The 26,714-nt window shown below is 40.7% G+C and overlaps 1 protein-coding gene across 4 annotated transcripts in view; it reads right to left on the bottom strand.

Moving 5' to 3' along the window:
* Positions 1 to 26,714, bottom strand: part of usp54a (ubiquitin specific peptidase 54a) — a 60,000-nt gene that overhangs the window by 19,184 nt on the left and 14,102 nt on the right. For all 4 annotated transcript variants that reach the window (XM_053679813.1, XM_053679814.1, XM_017464476.3 and 1 more), the window contains exons 2-8: positions 22,518 to 23,141; positions 12,645 to 12,737; positions 9,587 to 9,721; positions 5,519 to 5,632; positions 5,239 to 5,321; positions 1,437 to 1,542; positions 77 to 223 (exon numbers count right to left, since the gene is read on the bottom strand). In XM_053679813.1, the coding sequence (XP_053535788.1) occupies positions 77 to 223; positions 1,437 to 1,542; positions 5,239 to 5,321; positions 5,519 to 5,632; positions 9,587 to 9,721; positions 12,645 to 12,737; positions 22,518 to 22,664 (825 nt within the window). In that variant the 5' untranslated portion in view covers positions 22,665 to 23,141. The remainder of the gene's footprint in view (positions 1 to 76; positions 224 to 1,436; positions 1,543 to 5,238; positions 5,322 to 5,518; positions 5,633 to 9,586; positions 9,722 to 12,644; positions 12,738 to 22,517; positions 23,142 to 26,714) is intronic.

The following is a 26,714-nucleotide window of genomic DNA, read 5'->3' as shown; positions in this document are numbered from 1 at the left end:
AGAAGCATGCAATAATGAGCTAATCAGAATATGCAAACTTTGTGTGCGTGTGTGTGTGTGTGCGCGCGTGTCTTACGTCTCCGAGACGCAGGATGGTGCCCAGACTGTGGATGACATCCTCGGCGAGATCAGAGTTTTCCGAGTCCCACACCAGACCGATGGTGATGATCTCAGGAGAGTTCATGAGCACGCGACGAATACGGAGCTTCTCTCCACAATTACCCTGCGAGTAACCGAAAGCAGGCAGAGAGAAAAGAATGTTAATTTGCAAAATGGCAAACACTGATGGTTGAGATTAAGAGCTTACTGAATATACAACTGGAACCAACTGAACTCAAATCAGCCAAGACATGAACCATGACATATTTGCTACATTAGATTAGAAATATGAAGCCTCAGACACCAAATTTGTCCATGGATAAACAAACAAAGGAATAAACTGGTACATCATTAGTGCATCAAATAAAGCACAGTTCCAGTTAACATTTCCAATTAATAAGTTTTTTTCAAATTTAGTTGAGGCTTATATCATATTTTTGTTATAGAGCATCAACTAGAAAACCCTGAATCATTTAAAAATAAATGTGAAAAATGGAATTTTGGAAATCGTGGGATCCACAGAGTGCTGTGCTGTGTGTGTGTGTGTTGTAGATTGTGCTAGTGTGTTAGAGCATGACTAGAAGAAGTCCTCACACACAGGAACAGCCCCCCTCACAGGCTGCGAGGATGTTTGTGCCAAATCTGCATAAATGAGCAAGATCTCATCTTTCATAGCAACCCCCCCCCCCCCCCCCCCCAACACGTTTTACTATTCTTGTGAGGACCTTCCACTGAGAATTATTAATGCAGCAAATTAATACTATGCCTACACCTTTTTATTACCCTCAGTAATAAAAAAGGTATACACCTTTTTATTACCCTCAGTAATAAAAAAAGAAATCTCCTGGCTTTTTTTTTTTTAAATAAAAGAAGCAGTTTTTGAGAAAAATAAATACCACCACAATTTCCAAGTAAGAATTCCAGTGAAATCTGCTATTTGAGTTTTGGATTTTGTGGCATGTTGTACTGAGAAATCTACTCACCATCAAACATAATCCCACTTTCATTATTATTAACAACAAGGTATTGAAATGGGAATTGTGAGGCTGCATGGCCTCAGGCCAAACAAAAAAAAACTGAAAAATTTTGATTCCCTCATATTTTCAGTAGAAGATTAAGCCCATTAGTCACAAAGACATTTTAACAAAAGATGCCAATAATTATGTAGCTGACAGTCACACAGCCAAGTACACATTAAAAATTGTACACACACACACACACACACACACACAGAAAAGATCCAATTACCTTCAGAGCTCATTAGATGTAATTTGTGGTATGAGATTGTGAAGTGAAGTGAAGTGTGTGTGTGTGTGTGTGTGTGTGTGTATACTCACAGGACAGTTGCGCAGGTCTCCCACAGTGCTGGCGTTTCTCAGCAGTTCCCCAAACATGTCAGGAGTTGGTTTCTCCCTGCACTCCAACATCCTTACAGCCTGGTTACTGCAACACACACACACACACACACACACACACACACACACACTAATATTATATAAATATGGGATATTTTCATTTACTTTTGCCTATCTTTAAGGGACCAGCTATATGTCCCCACAAAGTCCAAAATGATCCTATATCCCTCGTCTTCCACACACAAATAATAATAATAATAATAATAATAATAATAATAATAGTGTGATTTGTGTAAATACTTGTATGTGAAGATGTGAACACATGCCTGCAACATGACTTCTAGCCGCTGTTTGCCTTCACATTACAGGGCTTCTCTCTTGCACACTCACACATGCACGCACCCCCACACACACACACACACACACACACACACACAGCTGAACAAATAATACACAGTCTGTCATAGTAAGCTTGCCTGCAGGAACAGTCCCATTCTGCAATCAAACCCTGCTACTCTTACACCATCATCTTATCCTGCAGTGCATGTGGCCGAGCTCTCCACCATGTGCTCTCTCTGTGTGAAGTGCTGAAGTAATGCTGATTCTGCACTGGACAAGACCCAGCCCTCTCGTACCCCACTGTCTCTGCTCTGTAGTCGGCTACATCCATACTCAGTATGTTTCAGTGACTGCACTTCTTCAAAAAATCTTGCACTAATCACGGCTGGAAATGGATTCTCAGTAACCGTGTTCAGGGGTAGGGGTGATGTAGTGTGGATACAACCTACTGACCACACAATATCCGCTCATATAATGAAAATCCATCTTATATGCTGTAAAATGAGATCCATCAGGAGATGCTTTCTAGGGATTTTTCCCGCCTCAAGCAATGCACAGCATTCTGTACAGCAGTGTTGCTGGGAACTACAGTACTGGCCAAAAGTCTTTTCCAGCAAAGGTTTAAGGGGCCTCAGATCCAAAAATTAATTTCACAACATTTGTAATACTATAGAAAAGATTTAGCAGGTCATTAAATAAAGAAACAGAGTAAACAGATCAGGCTTCAAAATAAAAATAAAAAATCCTGGAGGCAGAAGGAACTAAAAGCCAAAGTCCGCAGAAGAGCTATGGCAGATTGTAGACCCAAAGTTTCCTTGACCCATATACACTTTGTTTTATGAACCATGTGCCTTGAGAATCACGATTATATCCATGTTAAGATTAGCCACAGAACAATTCCTAAAACATTACTAACATTAAACCAACATGAAACCAATACATGTTCATAAAGCTCTCCAATAATGCATCCAACTAGTATGAGCTAACAGAATTTCAGAGAGAAAAGTTTGTCACAAACTTTTTAAGTTCACAAACTTCAAGGATGTTAGCTAGCTGCACGCTAACCTGGCAGGAAGTTATGTCCTTACATGTCCACAATGCTACGTTTAATGCTAAAACTTGTCAGACAGATAAAATGCGCCTGACATTACTGCTGCATATGACTAAAGGTTGTAACTTGCAATTTCCAACTTGTGACTAAGAATTTCCTAGTCACAAGCCACCTAGAAAACATTCAACTAGGAATTCCTACTCGAGAACGTTGGATGGTCTCCTCAACTCGGAGTTCAGCAAGTGATAACTCAACATGGCGGCACAAAGCATCAGCAGTATACACAGTATATACAGTCTTACCTATAAACGAGTTACGCTGTATACCATACTTCAGTATTTGATTTAGATCAATCAACATTCAAACATATTTGTTATTATAGACAGAACATTGATTATACGGGTCACTGTTTCGATGAAGAAAATATACATCATTCATCACAGTTCATGTTTGTGCATTTTTTTAGCTCAGACCTGTGTTAAATTCTGAGCTTGGATTTCTCATTCCCGAAATACGTCAAAATGCGACATTTTTCTGAGAGAGATTTTAAGAAATTTTTATAAAAGGTGAAAATGACAAGGTTTCCCAGGAGGATTATTCATAAATGTTCATAATGTTTATTGCGAAAACTAGCCAGTAAGCTAAAATGAGGTAACTTGACAGGACCCTTGACAAAACATTATCTCTTTAACGACTTTTGAGAGCCAAGTGGCCACTAAGAAACTTTTAGAGGGACTGTCTTTTAGATATATGGGCTTAAAGACATGCCGATTTGTCCCACTAAAAGACATTCCCATCTGTCCCACTCCGACAGATCGATCTGTCCCACGAAAAGACACCCCCACCTGCACCACTAAGAGATACGCTCATATTTCCACATTCAAAGACACACCCACATGTCTCCACTAAACCAAACGCACATTTTCCCCATTAAGGCACGTCAATCTGTTCGACTAAGACACACCTACCTGTCCCACACATGGCCTCTTTCACTAAAACACACACTTGTGCCACTAAACGATGGTACCAGCCATTAGCCCAAATAAACACACATCTGTGGTGTGGAGTTACTAATACACTTTCTACCTGGCTGCTACATCAATAACTGCTATGTCCATATACAGTATTAGCTTATCTGTTGAATATTAGGACATAATGAGTAATGTTTACATTCACAGCATTTTTATTATCATATCTTTTTGCACTACCAGGGTTTTCCCAACAATAGAAATGCTTAAGCGCAGCACGTAAGTGTTTTTGTGGAGCGCTTTAAGCTGAATGAAAGTAAAAAGGCATTTAGGTGACTGCGTTCTATGTGCTGAGAAAAAAACCGAGACGTGGCAATCTGGCAACAGGAATGAACTGCCAATCAACGATCAGTGTTTGGATGTTCGTTTGTGCGATTGGTGTGCGACAGAAGCTCATCGCTTAGCTAATCAAACAGCTGATGGGATATTTCTCTGTACCGTCACCTCGGGATGGTAGTTACATCCATCGACTAGGAAAAGCAAGCTGCAAGCCATCGATAAGGTAAGCCTCAACAAAGAATAAATGAAGTATAAAATTTCGTGTTAGGAAGTCATTCTTATGGATGTTAACAACAGCAATAGCAGATAGTGAAAAGATATAACTAATGTAGCCTATTTAACAACTAAACAAATCGCTAACCATGCTAACTTACATCGACCGGACTAAAGTGGCTTGATAGCTAAACAAAGTTAGGCTGCATTCACACGTAATGTCTTAATTTGATGAAAACTGCTGGTAAAAGCGTTTTTTTTTCCTTCATTAAAAAAAAAAGGAATTACTTTACTGTCTTGTGCTGTTTGCACACGTGCACTTTATGTGGTAGTGTGTAGGTCTTATTTAGTTCTGTGTAGTCTCATGCAGTTCTGTTCTGTTTTACGTAGCACCGTGGTCCTCGAGGAACCTTGTTTCGTTTCACTGTGTACTGTACCAGCTGTATATAGTTGAAATGACGATAAAGCCATTTGACTTGATCAATTAACGCTTTTCGCTTTGCTGAAAACTGCAGTGATGCTGGTTGATGTGACTGATCACCGATTTGCTCTGGAGGGGCAGTGGTAGCTCTGGGTTACTGGTCAGAAGGTCAGGGGTTCAAGCCCCAGCACCGCCAAGCTGCCACTGTTGGGCCCTTGAGTAAGGCTCTTACCCCTATCTGCTCCAGAGGCGCTGTATGATGGCTGACCCTGCACTCTCACTTCAACTTCCTAACAAGCTGGGATATGCAAAGAAATGTATTTCACTGTGCTACATGATGTATACATGACAAATAAAGGCTGCTTCTTCTAAATGCTAACTGCGTTCATCCTTTCGCAGCAAATTGAAAGCCCATATTCTCTTCTGGCCCCAGCACAGGGCTGCAGTACTCACCACAGAGAGGTGGTGGAGATGTAATGTACCATCTGAATGAAGGGCAGAGGATCTGATGATGCTCCACAACTCCCACACACACACTAGAGATGAGGAGAGGACAGTAAATATAATGAGTGTAAAGTGTGGTTAACACTTGATGGAGCATATCACTGGCTTTAAAGTGCCGGAGAGAGAAAGAGAAGGACACTAAATATGAAAATGTGTTTCTAGGAAAGTAAATATAGAACTAAATCTGAGAACTAATTGTCCCCAAACAAAGTAGGAGTAGGAGCTTCACCTGCTCGAAGAGCGTCATGGCAAACTTCTGGTGTGGAATGCAGTGTTTGGCCGTACAGATGTCCTCCTTGCTCTCATCAGCGATGTGAAAGTGGATACGCATGAGGATGTTCTCCTGAGAGAGGCAGAGAGGAAGACAGTGAGTAAGTCATTTTGGGACTAAAGGTGCTTTGTGTGTCTCTGGGACTGTGTGCACCTTCACTGAACGCCCCATGAGTCTCCATTTAAGATGCATTATCAGAGTATTATCAAACACTTGGTGTTTTATAACTTCCATTATTATCCCAGAATATGATGCGAGTGTGAGAGGGAAAACACAGGGTTCATGAAGTGGCATCTAGCTGCAGTCCAACTGACTAAGTCCCATGGGTGGGTGGGCAGAAGCCCAAGGCTGGACGGATGTGTGAAAGAAAAGTGAGAGAGGTAAAACAAAGGTGAGAAAGTTAAAAGTTTGAACAGAGAAAAATGGAGGTTGGAAACAATTCAGTGATGATCAATACATCAGTGGTGATTCAGTTAAATGCTAGTTAAATAACTATAACAAAATCTGGTTAATGGTGTATCTGGTTAGTGGTTAATGTTCATTATGTAATTATGTAAACAATTGCTGAGCTAGCTAGCTACCTAAGATTAACGAAACAAAGATATCTAACATTATCCAAGCTAGCTACAAGGCTAGTTTTTGAGGTAACGAACACTAAAATCATGGGAGGAAGTTTGTTAGTGAAAATTGACAAACCCTTGACATTCAATTAATTTCATACTTATTCAAACTTGCAGTGTGTCTCAATGTTTGAGTAAAGTTGGTTAAATCAAGATCAGTATTTTGATCCATGTTGACTAGAAAACGTTAGCTTAGTTACATGATACCATATTTTTATTATAAAAACAGCCAAAACTTCTGGTTTCGTTACAAGAGCAATTTACTTCGAACAAAGCAGACTCTTCTTCTGTCTAGCGGATACAAATAGGTATAAACAATCTGAAGAAGTCCAGAAGCTGTTTAAGTAAATGAAGAAACTACAGGTCATGCACTTAAAGATGAGCTAAGAAGTGAAGACACTTTGTCCTTAGTGCCTTATGCATATTGATCCTAGCAGTCATGGGGATTTTGGTTTAACTGCTCCCTCAGCTCTTTCTGCTTTGGCACATAGGAGCTGGTGGAAGGGCATGAGGATGCGTTTGTCTTCACAGGAAGAAGAAAGTTCACTAAGCTGCTGCTTCAATCCCATTATGCATGAGTACACTGATCAGAGAGCAATATCGCTGGGGAAAGGCTGCCTTACAGCTAGCAGGGTTCAGCTGCTTCGGATGCGCAGCGTATCCCACACCCCATGGCTCTCTCTGCTCACTAGGAGAAAATGCAGCATATAGCTGTATCTCTAATTCAATGGAAAGAATGGAGAGAATGGAGAGGTGACAAGTGATCAAACATGACCTTTCCTTCTGCTCGCCTTGACAGATCCAAGGCGCGAATAAATGCTAGCCAAAATAAACAGAGAGCAGCGCTGCGGTGTCAGAGCGCACACGTCTTCAGGATTACTTCCACTTGCCAGAGAAAGTCACACTTCAAATTTGCACACAAGTGCATGTAATAAATTGATGGGGTTGAGATTAAAGGAAGTGGTGAAGAGACAAAGAAAGTGAAGAGGCTGAAAGAAAGGACCCAATTAGGATGCCTCTTGCAGAATTATTGTAGAAAGGTTTATTGCACTCTAACTGATTAAAGTTTAAAAATTCTTAGAATCAAAACCTTCTCGGGGGGTAGAACAAACGTTAAGTGCTGTAATGGAAGTAATAACAGGAACCAACGTGTTTTCTGGAGCTTCCACATCATTAAATGTCACGATAAATGGATAAAATGTGTGTCACCTTTTACTAAATAAAAATTGTTAGCACTGTTGGCAAACTGCTGTGGTATAAGTAGGATAAAACACTACTGGATGTTCGGTTTTATGAAAATAATCAACTTCTAGATGGTAACAGGAAATCTGCTTTGCGTCGGGCAACATCACACCAAAGCGTCGTTGATTCTTTCCCTAGAACAGCACAGCCCATCATGCTTTACTCCTTACTTATACATGGACATTGAAAATACTCCTTTCTGATTGGCTGGTTGGTGTGAATTCATTTCTTATAACCTTGAAATCATTGCATAACATTTAGAATCTGCCTGGTTAAATTCATCACCTATATGGCCAAAAGTGACAGCTGAAAGTAGACACCTGACTATCAGTACGTTTACATGGACAACAATATTCCGATATTAACCCGATTAAGACGATACTCTGATTAAGAAACTATCATGTAAACAGTGATTATTGATTACCTTTATCCGGCTAATGTCATACTCGAACTAAACACAAATTGTATTAAAACGTGGAGTATTCCTGTTTTAGTCACATTATCGAAGTGCGTTACAGACATGTACACACCTTAATCACACTATTAACATTGCATGGGAGTTTCCACCGCATTTTGCAACAGGACACGTACACACGGCAGTGCTCAAACGTTTGACGGCAAACGATAGAGCACGGCTGCGTCCGAAACCGCGTACTTACCTGCTATATAGTAGGAGAAATACATGTACTATATAGTAGGCAAGTATGTGGTTTCGGACACAGCCTGTGGTTTCAACCAGTTGTCTATTTGCATGGATAGCATGACAGATAATTAACGGCACTTGAAGCTTTCGTGAAGTTAAAAATGAAACACCCAAAACTATATACGGTGAAGTTCTGGAGGGAACGTCCGACGGCGTGACGTGGGGATGTAATGACGTGTGCCGTTAACCGATGTCTGTTCTAGAACACGTAAAACGGGAACATGAGAGGAGTATTCTAAAAGCGACTCATGTCAACACCTTAATCACAATACTGTCTTACTCAGAGTAAGGTCAATAATTGGTTTACCGTTGTCCATGTAAACGTAGTCTATCACATCCCATTCCAGATTTAGTCCCCCCCTTTACTGTAATAATAACCTCCACTCTTCTGGAGAGACTTAAGCTTGATTTTGGAGCATGGATATGAGGATTTCAGCCACAAGAGCACAAGACATTTCGTGTGAGAAGGCCTGGGGTGCAGTCAGCGTTCTAGTTGATCCCAAAGGTTTTCAGTGGATTTGAGGTCAAGGCTTGAGATTTTCCACTCCAACCTTGGCAAACCATGGACATGGTTTTGTGCACAGGGGCATCGTCATGCTGGAACATGTTTGGGCCATTTAGTTCCAGTGAAGGGAAATCGTAATGCTACAGCATACAAAGACAGACATCCTATACAATTGTGTGCTTCCAAAACTGGGGTAACTGTTTCGGCAAGAGCAGCATATGGGCATGATCGTCAGGTGTCCACAAACGTTTGGCTGTAGAGTGTACATGTACACACTATAGAGTGGTGCTTGAAAGTTTGTGAACCCTTTAAAGTTTCCTATATTTCTGCACAAACATGATCTTTCTCACAAGTCCTAAAATTACACAAAGAGAAAATTCTAAAGAGTTCACAAACTTTCAAGCCCCACTGTCCATGTAGTATTACTGTTTCTATTGCTTCAGCTGTGCTCTTCAGCTGTAAGGACATATTAGCAACAAAACCGACACTCAAATGCTCTCGAGAGCATTCCAGGATTAAAAAAAAAACTGAACTTTACATGACCCTGTACATGGACCTTTCAGTTTCACACTTTTCCTCATTGCTGAGCTCAGTGCAGTGGAAATTCACATCTGTGCTGTGCATCACTCTGGAGATAATCTGTTTGAATGTGCAGAGCTAAATCACCCACAAGTTATATGAAAGCCACATTACTATAACCTTACCCCACGCTCACACACTTTTTACAAATATGTCCTTTCCAAAATTGACTTCTCTGAAATGGATGCGATAGAAAAAGGTCAGGTTAATCCCTGCACTCTTTAGACTACGCTGATTCAGAAAGCGAGTATTTGTGCCTGTTAAAGAACATGGTTGATAGGAAAAGTCACTTAAATTTCTTATCAACCTGTTTAATTGATGTATACGGCTCGAGTATTCACCGGTAACCTACTCCCGAATATCTTCCAAGCACTTACAAAGCACTCAGCAGCGTCGTCCATGATGCCCAGCTGGAAGCGCTGCTCATCCTGAAAGGTCTTGGCCAGAGCCGTACGCAGCGCGTCAGAGGGCAACACCTTTTCCGTGCTGTACTGGAACTGCACAAAGATGCTCTGCAACAACACAATAATACTCATCAGAGAAAAATAATAGAACATCTAGAACAAATATATGTGCATTCATGTGTAGTTTTATAAAACTACTGGTCTAGGTAGTTAAAGACTTTCTGGAAGAAAGAAAAAAAAAAAAAAAGAACAACATATATCGACAAATGCAGAACAGATGAGTGGAGAATAAAGACTGCCAAGTCACTAAGAGATTAATCTGTCCTCACTCTGTTCCTCAGCACAGTGAGATAAAAACAACACTGCCCACTGCCAAGTTTTACCTGCTGAATCACAGTTGGATATGTAAACCTGTATTCGACGCCTGGGCATGCCGAGTGAACACGTGACCATGTTTGTAGCTCTCTTCTTCTCTCTTCCTCTCCCTCCCCCTCTCTCTCTCCATTTGACTTTTTATCTACGTCTCTTTTGGCTTTTTCTCTTTCCTTCCATCTGTCTTTGGACATTACCAGTCGGCCTGATTCAGTGTGTAGCCATGGCAGCAGTCATAATTAGCCTTGTACAACACACTGCATAACATTTCACATGTACACGTAATGGTTTAAAAAAAAAAAAAAAAAAAACACATCTTAGCCAGGACGTTCTGTAATCAGTGCATGACGGTTATATACGGTGCTTATTAATGAAAAGGAACCCCAAGTCACCAAGATACAGCGTTCTTCACGGTATACACACCTCGACAACTTTTACGGACCGATTGAATAATTTTTAAATAAGAATACTCCTAGCGAGATGGCCTGTGATAAGGGACTTTTGACCAAAAGTATACAGATAGGTTTTAGGTCTCATGGGCCCTGATATTGCGGCGTGAAGATCACAAGCATCAACAAGAGTAGGGCTCTTGATCATGTCACACTAGTCTAGTGTTCCACTTAGCATGAAGAAGCTGGATTCATTTACACAATATAATAATAATAATCATAATAATAAATAAATAAATAAATAAATAAATAAATAAATAAACACTACTACTACTACTACTACTACTACTAATAATAATAATAATAATAATAATAATTAGTCTTTATTGGTCACATATACATTACAGCACAGTGAAATTCATTTTTCTTCACATATCCCAGCATGTTAGGAGGTGGGGGTCAGACCGCAGTGTCAGCCATGATACAGCCCCTCTGGAGCAGAGAGGGTTAAGGGCCCAACAGTGGTAGCTTGGCAGTGCTGGGGCTGTTATAACGGTTCAACTAAAAGTGCCAACTAACTAGTTAGCTTATAAAATAATAACTGGATCTGTACAGAAGCAGCTAACTAACATCAATTAGACAACAGTTAGATACAACTCTAATCTGATTGGTTGAACTGCGTTCCCAGAGTGCCTGCATTTCCTATAACCGCACTGGGGCGTTTCACCGTGTGCATCACTGTGCTCGCCATGTAAATTTCCTAGTTCCTAGTTACTACAGTAGTGTTAGCGACACCATCACTGGACATGGCCAACAAAACTTTTCAGGAATATAAGTTTTGACTTAAAAAATGAAAGCTCGTCAAATGTGAAGACGAAAAGGAAGAAGGGAAGTCAATTATCCTGAAAACACCTTTAACGGGAATGTACAGATTAAACTGAGTGTGACTTCTATTTCTGCTTGCAGAGCATAAATAAACAGAACACTTGACCATACTGTGTCTGAAATGTCACTTATTTGCATTACTTACTGAATATCAGCACGGTTGTGACGGCCCACAGCACTCGTCCTGCAGGCTCACGTCTACGGCCGAATCAGTATACCGACATTCAGTAGAACCGCACTCATCCCTCGTGCGATTTTGCTTAAGTAACAAGTTAACTAGCTACTCCAAGATAAACTATTTTACTGTGCAAGTTATACCAGCAGCAAAGTTCTCTAACAAGCTGATTATGATTCGCTAAGCTACTGTATTGCATAATTAAACTCCACATCCAAGTCTGTTAGAAAGCTAGTTCACATTAGGCTAACTTTCTAATGCATGTGTTTTGGTCTTTTGCTCGCTTGCTAAACTAAAACATAACATTTAATTAACACTTTACACTGAGGACATGTGCAACTACAACCCCAATACAACCCCCGCCATTTGTTTTTAAAGATGTGTTGCGGCCATGAAATTCAAAATTACCTCTTTTTTTTTCCTTTCCTTAAAATGGTACATTTCCTCAGTTTAAACATTTGATGTTTTCTATGTTCTATTGTGCATAACATATGGGTTTATGAGATTTGCAAATCATTGCATTCTGTTTTTATTTACATTTAACACAGCGTCCCAACTTTTCTGGAATTGGGGTTGTACATGTCCATATTTATGAAAATGAATATGCGAGTAATAATATAAATTTTTTTTTTTTAGACTGAAAGTAAACAAGATCTTTCTTCAGTATGTCGATAAAAGAACACCTTCTTCTTTATAAAGAGGCCAGAGTGCTTAAAACATATTTATTAAATAATAAATAAATATAGAATACAGAATGTTTGATAGAAAGCATTAGACAGTACATGATTAAACGCAGAGAGACTGCAGACCCATACAAGACATAACGAGCAGGAGATGATGCTGACAGGAGCAAAGAAAGGGTCCAATTTATTCATCCTCGCTTGCTACGTGTATCTTATAAGTAATACGTGTAAAAAAATAAATATAAATAAATAAATAAATAAATAGATAAATAAATAAATAAATAAATAAGACACAGCACTGGTTTTCTGCTTAAGAAAAACTAAACCTGGGCGTAAAGCTAACCCTACAGCCTCAAATCAATTCAAAATACATTTTCCTTCCCACATAATATCGATCAGATCTCAAATATCCACTTGTCCGCTCTGAGAACAGAAACCCGGCAGGAAAGAAACACACAGGAATATGAACCAAATGTCAATACTGATTACAAACACTGGAAAGAATACACGATTAAGCGAGCCTTTACCTTGAGAGCGCAGAAGATGCAAGAGTCCTCCATGCACTTGTGTGTGGTTAGCTGCCGGAAGCTTCTGCGGAAAATATCCAGGTGCCAGAGGACCTGTAAAGGCGGAATAAAACAAAGAAACATGACGTGAACTACAACATTTTCACTCATCAGAGCAGTAATCGAAACAAAGGTGTTTCATGAAGCTCTTCAGAGACTCTGGACGACTGTTAAGTCGTCCATCATTTAATCTACTGTCCTGTTGAATTTCGGAGCACGTTCAGCTATCAAATATTCAACACGCTGCGGAAACCCGTGCTGCAGCGTCTTTCCGCCCTTTCCCCCCAAAAAGATCTGACAAGTTATTAAAAACAAGATTTCTATTACAGTCAGCAAAAGTCTAGCTCCACACACAGAGCTCTATACCTGCTGGAAGACAGCGCTCCTGAATCCAGAAGAACGACTAAGAAACGACAAAAACCTCTGCCTATGCCGAACACACAGATACTCTGCTCCAGATCCTCCAATAGGACAAGTAAAGATGCTTCACCTATCAGATGTCAGCTGTCTTATGCACTTAATAATACCTGCAGGACAGGATGCCAGGTTCAGTGTGGATATAAAAACGAGATGGAAAAATGACACGGACAGGTTGACATGAAATTAAAGAAGGAAGCAGTGAAAGCGAGGGGAAAGGCAGCGGTTCTCTATATGAGGCAAGATGTGGAGTGGCAGCAGAACATGTTCTGCCCCGGCATCTTCCTGCTGGTCAGGTCCGTCCTCCACACACACACAGTAGACATCTGTCCAAGCAGAAAAGGCTCTAGGCTCTAACCTGATGTACGGCAGTGTGTGTATGCAGCTTGTGCAACAGCACAAAATGGTCATTTTCTTTATTCTTAGCTCACTTGATGCTCAATACAACAGCGGCTCAGCATTTGCAGTTCTATATAGTGACCAACAGGACGAGAGTTCAAATCCCTGCTATATGAAACAACCATTGTTGGACCCATGAGCAAGACCCTCAACACTTCATTACATCTTTAGCCTTTGGATAGGAGTATTTGCTAATTAAAAAACAAATGTAATGCCCTTTCTCTGTTGCGTATCAGTCAAATCTGAGACAGAAAATATATTCAGAGTTCAAATAGTAAGTAAGAATGTGTCACTAATCCAGAAAACTGTCACAGTGACGCAAAGTTTGCTGTGTCCGATTTTATTTAATGAACAGCTCCTGAGAGAATGTTTTTTTTTTTTCCTTAAATGGCATGACTCACAAAACGTCATAAATCCATAAAGGACAAGTGATTTTTAAAAAAAAAAAAATTTTAAAGCGAGAACAACCATCTCTCTCTGTTGGGTTCTCTCGGAACTAGGGAGGTATAAATAAAATACTACTATATCTTACAGTGGGTTTTCCAAATCACTTCCTATCTAATCCCAAACCATAACATACTACATGTATCTACCTGGTCCTAAACAATAATCATACGCAACCATTTAAGCATATGGATCACTGTACATTTTCCGTATGGTTCTGTTGTTACAAATGAAAATTGCACATTGTAAAAAGAGTTCTCTGGTTGTGAGTTGAGATTCACATAATGTGCCAAATTTAGTGGCATCGCAAGCAAAGACGGCTCATGTCCTCGGGAAGGATCATATTTTCAGGATGAAGATTAAAAGCTTGACGAGGCAGATCAGAAAATTTGTTGACATAAAACAAAACAAAACAAAAAAAAATCGCAATTCCGGTCCGAATGCCATTTTGACCACAGCAGGGCAGGATTCTCAGATAACGGTCTTATAAACATTAGAAAATGATACGTGATGTAAAGTTCCACCCTTTTCCATAAGCCCCACACTTCACTTCATTTTGAAGAGGCAGTAACAAATGCAAAAAGGGACGCCTGTGTCAAATCTCTACATTAAGAGCCACGTTTTTGTAGTGACTTTACGTCAAGTTCAAGAACAACTACCAAATCTGATTAACAGATCAACACAGACATCCATCCATTTTCTGTACCGCTTATTCTACGCAGGGTCACGGGGGAGCCTGGAGCTAATCCCAGGGGACTCTGGGCACAATGGAGGACACCCTGGATGGGGTGCCAACCCATCACAGGGCACATTTGCACACGCATTCACACACTACAGACAATCTGGAAATGCCAATCAGCCTACTATAGACTGGGGGAGGAAGGCAGACTGCCCGGAGGAAACCCCTGAGGCACTTGGAGGGCACGCAAGCTCTGCGCACTCAGGTCGGCGGCAGGATTTGAACCCCTAACCCCAGAGGTGTGAGGTAAGCGTGCTAACCACACTAAAGCACTGCGACACCCCCCCCAACAACAACCAAAAACAGACACGCTGAATGTAAATATCACTGCACCATTATTTCAATAAGCAAAAAAAATAGCACCATATGATATCTCTTCATCAAAATAGACATTTGTTCCTTTTTTTTGTTTGTTTTGTTCAAAACCAGACTTAATCTTTCTGCTCATAAAACAAAAACAGCCTCCACTGCCAAGAAAACAGCTAATTACATATTCTGGCACACTAAAAAAAAAAAAAGTATATTATGCAACTAGCATATGTATCTACCTCATTATCTACAGGATAAATTCATGGGAGACTGATTTAAACTTTGAAGGTTGTTATTGAAGCCAAAGAGCTTACAGAGCAGTCTAATCAAGCACTGAGAAAGATGAAAACTCCACATCAACAGCAACAGCAGGGGAATATAGCCAACATCAGTCCACTGTGGTTCCGTAATCATACGGCACAAGCAATGAAGAGTAACGGTACGCTGATGACAGCTGATAGCACAGTGAGCTCAGCCTCAGCTGTTCATTACTGCGGTGCCAGACTGACCCATCTTTCTCAGACCAGCTCCAGCTCTGCAGGGGAGCGTTGCTGCACAACTACAGAGCTTAACATCAGGCATTTTAAAGCAGCTGAAAATTCTGATATACAAATCACTTTAGGTTATTACACCAGATTTAGTCCATGGACAAGATTCATTCCAATCAACCAACTGAATCGCTGCAACTACATATTCAAGGAATAAAGACTGATTCCTCAGGAACTCAGGATTTCAAATGATTACAATGGGTCGAAGACTCGACTAAAAGACTGAGAAGTGCTGTGCGAATCTTGCACATCAGACGGTGCTGAGATTGTGGAACACTGCGGAGAAAATGACACCATTGTGGTGCATATTACATGCATGAGATAGCGAGGACAGGAACAGGAAGAGAGATAGAGGGAGAGAAGGAAAGAGGAAGGAATAGCTACAGTCTGGTCACTGCCATTAGCTAATTTTTTTCCTCTAACTACATCTGCTTCCTGAGGGGGCTGTATGATTGTGTGATTGTGTGAGAGAGACAGAGAGAGAACTCGCATGTGTGTGTGCATGCCCAGGTCATCTCTTTCTGGTGTCCAAAAGTCCCTACAATAATAGGAATATGTGACCATTTTGACCTTGTCTGGGGGTCGAACAAGGTCAAAACTGTTTTTAATGTGAAAGAAAGAACGAACGACAAAACTAAAAGAACAACACAGAAAGAAAACAAAAAGAACAAACAAGAGTCAACAAAAGAACATAGTTAAGAAAAAGAACAAAAAAAAGAAAGAACAAAATAAGTAACTAACTACACATCAGTCCCTCCAGGATATCGCCATTTTGCGTTCGCAGGAATGAACGCAAAATCAAGCAAAAACTCTGCGATATTTGGAGGAGCTTGCAATTTTTCAAAATGTTCCACAGATTTGGGCGTCATGTGACGTCATCACAACAGGCATTCAGTCAAAGACCTCTTCGAGTCACGTGCGCCGTACACGAGTACAGATAAAGGGTCTCATTTACCAACAATCACCACTGTGAAAGTGATGCAATTTTTCCAATTCAAGCAGCTTTCTGCACTTAGAACTTCGCAAATTGCATCGCAAAGTTTGAAAAAAGCCGCAGGGATATCAAGCAGTTTTGCCCACAACAATCGCAAAATAAAACAGACTCTGAAACTCTATACAGACTGCTAAATGAATACCTAAATAACTAAGCAACAAAAGAACGAAAGATTGCGAGAAAAACTGCTCCGTAGCCAAAAAGCCACAGGCCAGAGGGCTGCAATGTTACCAATGTTAAAGGACCTGCAGACTTTAATTTCAGCCTATTCGCTGCTACACCTGATAGAGGATTGACGATAGAGAGTTTTGATTAAACAGGTGGAATCAGTGGCCACGGCCTGACTTCTGCCTTATGCTCTTTACGACAAGCTATACAAGGCAAATGCATTGACATTATACAAAAAACATTCCACCCCTCTTTCTGGTCTTCTCTCAAAAGAACAGGAAAATGCTGATTACATATCCAGCTCTCCAGTGCGCCACAGTGCATCACTGACTCAGCGGGGGTGGGGGGAAATAAGACTGTTTGTAAATATGAGAAGCCTAGACACAACACTGTCCCTTCTCTCACCCAGGCCCTTCCTTTCTTTTCCATCGTGATGTGTCCTTGACTTGAAATCGGCTCATCTGCAGGTTGGAAATTAAAGGCATTTTCCCATTCATTTCTGAACTGGATAATGATGTTCGTGCCAATCAGGTCTCATTTGTGGGGAAAATTAAATTCATTTAGTCATGACGTCCGTTCCAAAGAGCCATTTTCACAGTGGTGATCTTTGTGGAAAATAGCTTCTGAAAGTACTGAATCACCCACATGACACAAAAGAAAGAATCCTGTGGGAGTCAGTGTGCCATGCGACTCTAAGGGGGGGGGGGGGGGGGGGGGGGGGTAATTCATATTTGTTTTCTTATGAACCAGAAATAAATAAATAAATAAAATAGAATGTCTGAGCCTTTAATAGTGCGCCTCCACAGATTCTTACCCAAGTGCAAATAAGCACTGTGTACTTTAGGTAAGTAAAGAAGTAATATAAAAGTAGACTGAATGCAGAATACATGTCCTGCTGAGGATAACAGACTTCTCATCGTCAATGCATTAATCATCAATCCAAGATGGACTGGCTTGAGGGATCAGTAAATTATAGCTCACTGTGATAAGATACTGAGCACTGCTCTCCTTCTCCTCTCTCCTATCATTCCAATCACACATCTGTAATAAACTCAGTTTGGATGACTATGGACTAGGTTAGGTCATAGGTATGAAGTGTACTGAACACACTGTACAGCTCTCAGGGGGCTGAATAACCTCTTCTTAGGCTACAAAGGCATTAATGAGGACACTGATGTTCATCTGCAGACAGGGTTTAGTAAACCGATGATTCTAAAGTGAGTCAGGTCAGAAAAAGCTATTTTGACTTAACACCAAATAGAGGTATGTGCATTGAATGAATGAATGAATGAATGAATGATTGAATGAATGAATGAAAGAACTCAATTATAAATCTTGCACGGTAGCACGACTTGTATTGTTCTCCGCTTGATATATCGCTTTGCTTGTATTTCCTCATTTGTAAGTCGCTTTGGATGAAGGCGTAAAAAAAAAAAAAAAAAGGCAGTTAAAGGAATAAAGAAGGTGGGCAGAATGACTGAAAAACAAAGATTTAATAAAACAGAAAGAAAGAAAGTTAAAGGAATAAATGAGGGCAGAAACAAAGAAAGAAAGAAAGAAAGAAAGAAAGAAAGAAAGAAAGGGAATAAAGGAAGGCAGAAACAAAGAAAGAAGGATTAAATAATCCTTTTCATTGAATTTTTATATATTTTATACTTTTATGAAGTTTCAAACTCAGCAATTGCCAGATTAGCATAAGTAATTTAAAAACTAATTTAACTAACAGTAATATAAATTAATAGCATTTGACCAGAGCTGTGGGGGGGTGGGGGGGGGATCAGTGTTCATTTCAGACTAGGTTTCCCAAAGCCATTTATTAAAAACGAGGCTTTAAAACACTAAGCTAGTCCTGCAGCGCCTGCCTCATACCACTCTACCAATTCCTGATTAGGGCTTCTCCTCGCAGCATGAACACTTTTCATGGGTCTGAAGCTGTACTTAATCACCCAGGGACCAGTGCAGGCAGAAATACGATCCTCAAAGAGTATATTAATAAAAACTCATTAAAGCAATGCATTTAATTCCAGACAAAGAAATTACTGTTTTCGCCCCCGGGCTCTCGATTTGCTGTCTCGACATATTGTCATGCCTCATAGTAGCAGACAATACAACAGAGTGGCTCAGCCTCCTCCTCCTCCTCCTCTTCCAGCTCATAACTGACACTAATTTGTAGCTTCGGAGGTATTATTATCTGGCTAAGCAGCTTTAAATCCATATAGCTGGTTATATAGTAATTTTTAGCTACCTAAAAATAGAGGGTTACCTAATGACAGGTTGTGTGCAGGGTAATTGTGGTCCAGGCCAGCGTGTGCATGACAGCTGTTTGTGGGGTCTATTGCACACAGGCTTGAATCATCACTAAGCATGAAAAAGCAGGTGAGCTGTGTGTAGTGTTGCTCATGTGAGCAAGAAGCAAACGTCTTAATCCGGCACCATCATAATAAGCATTATAAAGAAAGATAGCTCCTTCGCCTCAAGACATTTTACTGATGGATTTACACATGCTCGACAAAAATGCTAATCCTTCCTCTATGTAAATATGCAACTCATAAACACATCTAGGTTTAGCCTAGTGTGAATCATGATGTGATGTCTACAGCTTAACCTTGGCATGCTTTCATGTTAACAAATACTGATTAGGAATAATGCAACATCAGCTTTTACTGATAAACACTGGATTTTTATTTTGTACTTGCGTCTGTGCATTCTGCAACGATTCAAGCTGGGTGGGAGAGGAATGGGGGAAATTAAAAAGTACGGAAAACACTATTTTCGGGTAGATAAACACTACTGGGTTGCCTCGTAATCACCTGGCTTCAAATGCTGGAATCAGCTCAGCCAGAGACCGATTATTATAATGTTCCTGGTGCAGCTCAGTAATATAAGCCTAAACTTCACAGAGACTGACACAGTATATATCTGTAGAATCTAGGCATGACAAATAGCTTTAAAGAAATCGAACTGAATTTGTTACTTCAACATTTAAAATGTTCATATTGCATGAAACGTGAACGTCAAGGTGAAAATTGCCTGTTTATACGAGAACACCAAACAACTTCCGCATGGAAACCCCTATTGATAGGCGCCTTTTCATACATTAAGTGACACTGGAACAAAGATTTTCACCTTCAAACGCATCCATTTCATAATCATAATCACAGTCCTAATGGAATCTAAACCTGGCACATGGGGAAACGAATATTTTCTTTATTTTTAGAAAACATTCTAACAGACTAACTGACTGTATTAGTTTTTTTTTTATTTAAAAAAATTCATTCTCGAGCGGTACAACAGAAAAATATTTGCCCCATCAACCATAGATCGAGAGTTTTAATGCAGACAATGCCACAGTCATCAGTGGCTGGGAGTCCAAGTGAGCAAAATTGGCTTAAATAAATCTCCCGTGTCACATCAACATTAACCAAGTGTGGGTGTCTGTGAGCTTGTGTAAATGGAAGAGGGCGGATAGCTAATTTCCTGCAAGTGTGCTATGCTGCCCTGTGTTGCTGCATGAGCAGCAGTTCAAAATGGTGCACCTGGGTACATGTGCTGCAGAGGAAGCATGTGTTACTCATGGTCGTGATCGGGAAAGGTGCATTGACACATACAGTGACTCAGCGACTGGCGACTTCCAGCGATATGAGCAACAGCGACCATTAGCGACTAGATGTGGGCGTGTCCAGCGACGTTACAAAATTTGAGAAAAGTTTAACTTTATCCAAATTTGCAGCGACTTGGTGCGACTACCAATGGGAGTGAAGACAGCAGAGCGCACGTGATCTGTAGCCGCCCGTGCTCGCTAGCACAAACAGCGCCATTGCGGCAGTAGACAATTAGCTTAGCGTAGGAATAATAAGAAATTAAATAATAATGAAAACACACTCACTTTTTGTTGCAATCAAGTAAGATCCCAGTGTAGCTCCTATCTTGGGTGAAGTGTCCAGCTTGCTGCTGCTTCGGCGCCGGGGAACGAGCAGCACCAAGCCGGACGCTTCACCAAGGAAACACAGCGACGATGGCCGAAGGGCTGTTGTCCTGCTCCCGGTCTTCCAGTCTCGAATATATAGTGAATGACCCCATGATGGTGACGCTCACTTACTGAGATAGGAGCTACACCGGGATTTTGCTCGAATGCAAAAAAAGTGAGTGTGTTTCATTATTATTATTTTGCTGAAGAGAGATAACCGCAATGGCAAAGAGCACACACCGCTTTTCCTTCATCGTAGGATTTGATGCATATATACTCTGGTGAATTTTATATAAGATCGCTCTCCCTCCAGAATGTTTCATTTCAGTGGCAAGAAAACTGATTTGTTGTGAAAAGTCGAATGCTAGTCGAGCTACCCATGTTACTATGGCAACCAGTAGTAGGAACGCCTACTGCCGACTTCATAGTACATCGATTGGCGATTTGCAGTGATAAAATCGCTGTGCATGTGTGAAAGTACCTGAAGAGCTGGCTGGTGGATGGGAATTGGCCAACAACAAAATAAGAGGGAATACAGTGGAGGGAAATCATAATAAATGAAATACAGAAAAAGAAATTAATAATTTCCACTGTATTTATTTATTTATATTTGTTGTTGTTGTTGTTTTTTAAGAGCAGCTAGTTATTTAGTAGGAGACACTGAAAAACAGTGAGGGGAATAATCCTATGCAACAGATGCTTTAGAATAGGTGAAAATCTTGTCACACTGTACACCTTTGCAGAGTCAGGTTATTAAACCTGAAATGATATTCTCCTCTCAACTTAGTAAGGAGCAGTGAGATAACCGACTGAGATTTTCAGTTGGTAGGTCATGCATCTGTGCTTGCTGTAGTAACTTACTAGACCACGGCATGATCAAGGTCTGGGTTAAAATGCAGTAGTATTAGAAGAGATCTAAGACACTGTTTTAAATCAACTAATCTAGGAGTGTCCAATCTAACTTGAAAAAAATCTGGTGTGGCTGCAGCTTTTCATTCCAACCAAGCAGGAGCCACACCAGAGAGTCGATCAAGGACCAAGATAAACTGATTAAACTGGTGGCATCAGGCGTGGTTCCTGATTGGCTGGAATGAAAACCTGTGCTGACCATTCCTTGAAACTGAAGAAATACAATTTTGCAGTGACTAGTGTACTTACTCTGACTTTAATTAGGTTTATTATGTTCAGATTAGTCCAAATCAAATGAAATGGTTGTGAAATAAACCTATTTAGCATTTACTTTTGAGTCATATGATTGCTGAATGAGGATTCTGGTGACTCTCAGTCCACTCCTCTGCTTGGAATGTCCTACATCCTTGTCCTACACCCATTCAGGGGTGTGTCAGGTCTCTACTCTGCCACACCATACACTAAAAGAAAACACCCTCTCCATTAGCTTTTATAAAGCTCACCAAGAGAGATATAAAGACAACACAATTATGCTGTGGCAAGCCACAAGATTTTTCCTGTGTACGCACACCGATTAGCCATAACTAGGGTGTATGTGGATCAGGATTTCAGGTAGGGATAGAGTTGAGATCACAGTTGGGGTTAGGATGTTAGGACTGAGGGTTGGTATTGGGGTTAGAACTGGAATTGGAGGTTAGTATTGGGGTTGGGATTAAGGGACTGTCGTGGTTAGGTGGTTAAGATTGGGGGTTGGGATTGGGGTCGGGGTTAGGTTTAAGGACTTAGACTTGGAGGTTAGTATGCTACCATAGATAGGGTCTTGTGTTGTTTTTCCAATCCTAGGGACTTTGTGCTTGGCTTCTAAAACATGAAATTCATGTTGTCAGGATTTATGACACTCATGACTAATAGCTTGTGTGTGAAAATAAGTGTATATTACCTGAAGAGCGCTGTTGAGGAAGCAGCTGTTCTGTCCTGGCTCATTGCTGAGCCCTTTGCTTGGAGCGATGGAGGTCATGGTCCGTGGGGTAAAGATGCCCTGCAGCCCACTGCTGCCTGACGCAAAGTAGTTCCTTTTCCAGGACATAGTGGAATTGGCTTTCAGTAACCAGTCTGTCCCAGTAACACCAACCACAGGGTCATACTCTCAAAACAGACAAGACGAGAATAAAATGTCCAAAAAGAGCTCTTTCATGGGCTAGCATGACCTAATTCCTTGGCTTGCTCTGAGTTTCAGGCTTATAAATCATCACCAAGGGGTAGGTGGGGGTTGGGGGGGGCAATCATGAATTTCAATAGAGCTGTCCCAGGCTGACTTACACACTCGTCCTCTACTTTTCACACCTCTCTCATCCACACCCTATATCTGAGGCCTTGTTTGTGGAATCTCACAGACTTCTGTGCAGTGGGTCTCAGGTTTGTTCTAATCTCCACTTTGGCAGTCACAATCCAAAACAGCTGCTGGAATTTCTAGTATATTTTTGTGAGAGAAGGGGTCAGTATCTTGTCTTTCCCTCACTTGTAAACATATCAGCAGGGTGTGAATATTCACACTCGAGCAGATCTGGAAGAGAGAGAGAGAGAGAGAGAGAGAGAGAGAGAGAGAGAGAGAGATAAACAGTTAGAACTTAGAGCCACTCTTATCACATTACATTTTATTGGGAACTCAAGTCTCTTAACATGAAGCTGTGAAGATTTTTTCCCCACCACTGTCAGCTAAGGAGACAAAGATACAGTTATTTCCACTAGATTTAGGTTTAGTAACTACCTAGTACACTGCACATAAAGAATGCAGCAGATAAAAGGTTTTGTAGTATACATGTCCTTGTGTGTGTGTGTGTGTGTGTGTGTGTGTGTGTGTGTGTGTGTGTGTGTGTGTGAGCAGAAGGCCAAATAGTGGAATATTATTCAAGCAATACCTTGAAAAATCTGAACAGTCATTTTGTCTTAAATGCCCATGGCTACTGTCGACGCCCATGTGTGCTTTATACAAAGAGATTCAAGGGCAGTGCTTTAGTGAGTACATGGGCAGAGTGAAGAAAGTGAGAGAACGGGAGCGTCAGGGCTAGATTTAATGTCTGTCTTTAATTACGAAGTCAATTAAAATGAGAGATAATGTGTATGAAAGGAGCAGGAAAGATTTTTTAACAACAACTGCTCAGAGCTTTGGCGTTGCGAAAAGAGAACAGAAATCACAGGCAACCTCCACCCAGAAACACGTTAAATATGAATGTATTGAAATATCTGCAATATTTGCTCCGAACACCTAAAAAAGAAAAACGCAACAACGTTTAATGTCTTATTAAGGAGAAATCCCATGTTGGATTAATAGACACAACACAAACTTGTGGAGTCACAGTTCCAGAACGCAATGAAACTATGATGACGCAATTGCGTCGTGATGAGCACAATGTCCTTGTGTTAACATGAATGTTGACGTTTTGGAACCTGATCTGTTTGAGCAGAGCGTATAGATGAGGAGGTAAGAGAGCTGGACAGACTCTGCTCCATCGTTGCCACTATCAAGTAGCACTGAAACTAAGTGAAACCTGACCAACTTTTCCAACAAGTTTAAGCCAAATATGTCAACTCAGAATTATTATATTATAATTAGTCAAGGGTCGGTTACTGGTTTCAAGGTAAGCCACGGTTTCAAAAAGTCCATTTCAAACCACTAAAATTTTCCATTATACTGTTCCTGTGGTATGAGCTATTTTTTTTTTTTATTATTGCCTCTCGTCAAAGATGGAAAGTGCAGGAATCCCTCAGGTTGTGTGCAGTGTAGAGAGTAACACGACCCCTCCCCCTCCGGTTGGTGCGAGCAGTCACCTGTCTGTAGGATGGCCAAAGGAGGTGAACCCCTGGAACTCTTTCCCCGGTCGAAAAAGTCTGCCGTATGAGAATTTTTCGGGCACCGAAGAGGTTGGAAGGACATCCAACTCGTAAGATGGGTTTAAGAAGAGCAGCTGCTAGAGGAGGCAATACGTTACATATGATATCCCATCTACGCGAACACCACCCGTCACCCTTCGCTAAATTCAAGATAACGCTGTCTTGAAATGAACATTTGCAACAAGCTACGAGAGTTAGCGTGTGTAGCACTGGTGAAATAAATACTATCAGTTTGCTACATGGCTAATTAACTAGCTAAGGGTTTGTTTGTTTGTTTGTTTTTTTACAGAGTACAATTCAATTATTTATGTTCTAATTATTGTTATTATATTGAGCTGCAGGTTTAGGCTCACTTAAGTAACTGCAGTTTATTTTTATTTAATTGTTTAACCTGAAATTCATGTTTACTACTGTTCCAAATATTCAATATGTTGCTTAAGAATAAATTATAGTGTGTTCAGTTGGGGGGGGGTGTTTACCCAGACATTTAAAAATAACATTTTAGAGCTGTAATCTCAATACAGCGATACTGTGAAAATTTTGCTTAAGGTTATCATACCATCAAAATCTCATACCGGCCCATGCCTAATGATAATATGTTATATACTCAATATTTTACACAATTGAAGTTCACATGTTAATTGAAGATATTGATATGCAAGTCACAAGGGTGGATTTTTCCTTTGTCCGTGGGTAGGATAGGTCCAAGTGTCATGTCTGGCCGACAGATTAGCCAGATCAGACGCTGGGATTAATCTGGCAGGAAAACCTAACCTCATGTACAGTAAGAAGCTCCTTAGCTCCCAGATGGTTGTATGTCTCCATGAGCCTACAGTAAGCCCTGGAAAACAAATATGATCACGTGACTTCGGCCAGACACAAAATGCTGGTAAACAAGCTTGTCTCACAGTTCCAAGACGAGAAGAACACGTACACACATGGGATCAGAAATCCGCCGAAATGTTTACTGTAACAACTCCTGCCATCGCCCTGGAGATGTTTTGCCATTATACTGTGTAGTCTCACCTCCGAGAACAGGATAAAAAGATATGGCTTTGACCACACTGCTTAAAAAAAAGCCAGTCTCTGGATAGTGTGTGGCATTACTTTGATACAAAAATAGCCTGCTTTTGACTAACAAGCCTCTTAAATCTGCTTCATGTGAGAGCCAGCCCAGCTGGCTGTGACTACAGTGACTAACACCACCACTGCTCATTTCATGCTGTTTACAGACTGCAATCAATAATCTGTTCCAAAACATTTGAGTAAAAATTGAGTCATTGGAATCCTAGTTGCTCATTCTTGTGCTGATATTGCGAGTGCATAGGCCAATCAGTCAAAATCAGAGGAGATGACTTTGATGGATTAATAGCAAGTCAAAACTCTTGTAATGGCATTAGGCTGTTAAAGTACCAGTTATCTTCACTGCCATTAGACTGAAATCCATTAAGGAACTGAACAAGGTTTTAGAGACGCCAATTGAATTTGAATCTCATTCATGTCGCAACAATTACAATTCCCAGTAAAGCCCAAATGGCTTCATACTGTTTTGAATATGATCAGATGAATGAATAGTGCACATAGAGGACCAAACACAGCTTTACACAGCTTTCAAGTGCTCTGATGGGAGTGCAACTCTTAAGAGTTACACAACGCAACAGTGCATGAATGACTCCCTCTCACGGTACACTATACGCCTCTAATTGTTTTCCTTGTCTCAATCTGAGCCCCAATACCATACTAGTGTTACAGACAGCCAGTTCACAACTACAGCCCCAAATTGCTGGATCACGTCAGCACTATAATCCAGATCAGCCAGCTCAAGAGGGAAGGGGGGGAGGGGGGGACAAATCCTCAAAGAAAATATCTGGGAGCATCACTGGGAGCTAAGAAACCATGCAATAGCAGTACTTCAGGGGAAACTGTGGTTAAGCAATGGTAAAATTTTGGCCTTTCCCACTGACACGGAGCCAGTGCTTGTGCCAGAGCTAGCTGTGGCTAACATTTTTAAGTGGTGACCCTGGTTTCCACTCCTTTGAAAGCTCACTGATTATGTAACCAGAGGGTGTAACAGTTGGCGGATCCCAATCCTGCTGAGTACTTTGTACAGTCCAAATACAAAGCCTTGGTGTTTCATTTATTTATTCGTTTCCTCCAGGTTCTCTGGTTTTCTTCCACCTTCCAAAAACATGCCACTAGCTGGACTGGCTATGTTAAATTGGGTGAATGTGCATGTATATGACAC

The sequence above is a fragment of the Ictalurus punctatus genome, chromosome 3, assembly GCF_001660625.3.
Source record: "Ictalurus punctatus breed USDA103 chromosome 3, Coco_2.0, whole genome shotgun sequence".
NCBI classification, from domain to species: Eukaryota; Metazoa; Chordata; class Actinopteri; order Siluriformes; family Ictaluridae; genus Ictalurus; species Ictalurus punctatus.
Note: the sequence above shows the minus strand (reverse complement) of the source record. Positions and strands in the feature narration are given on the sequence as shown.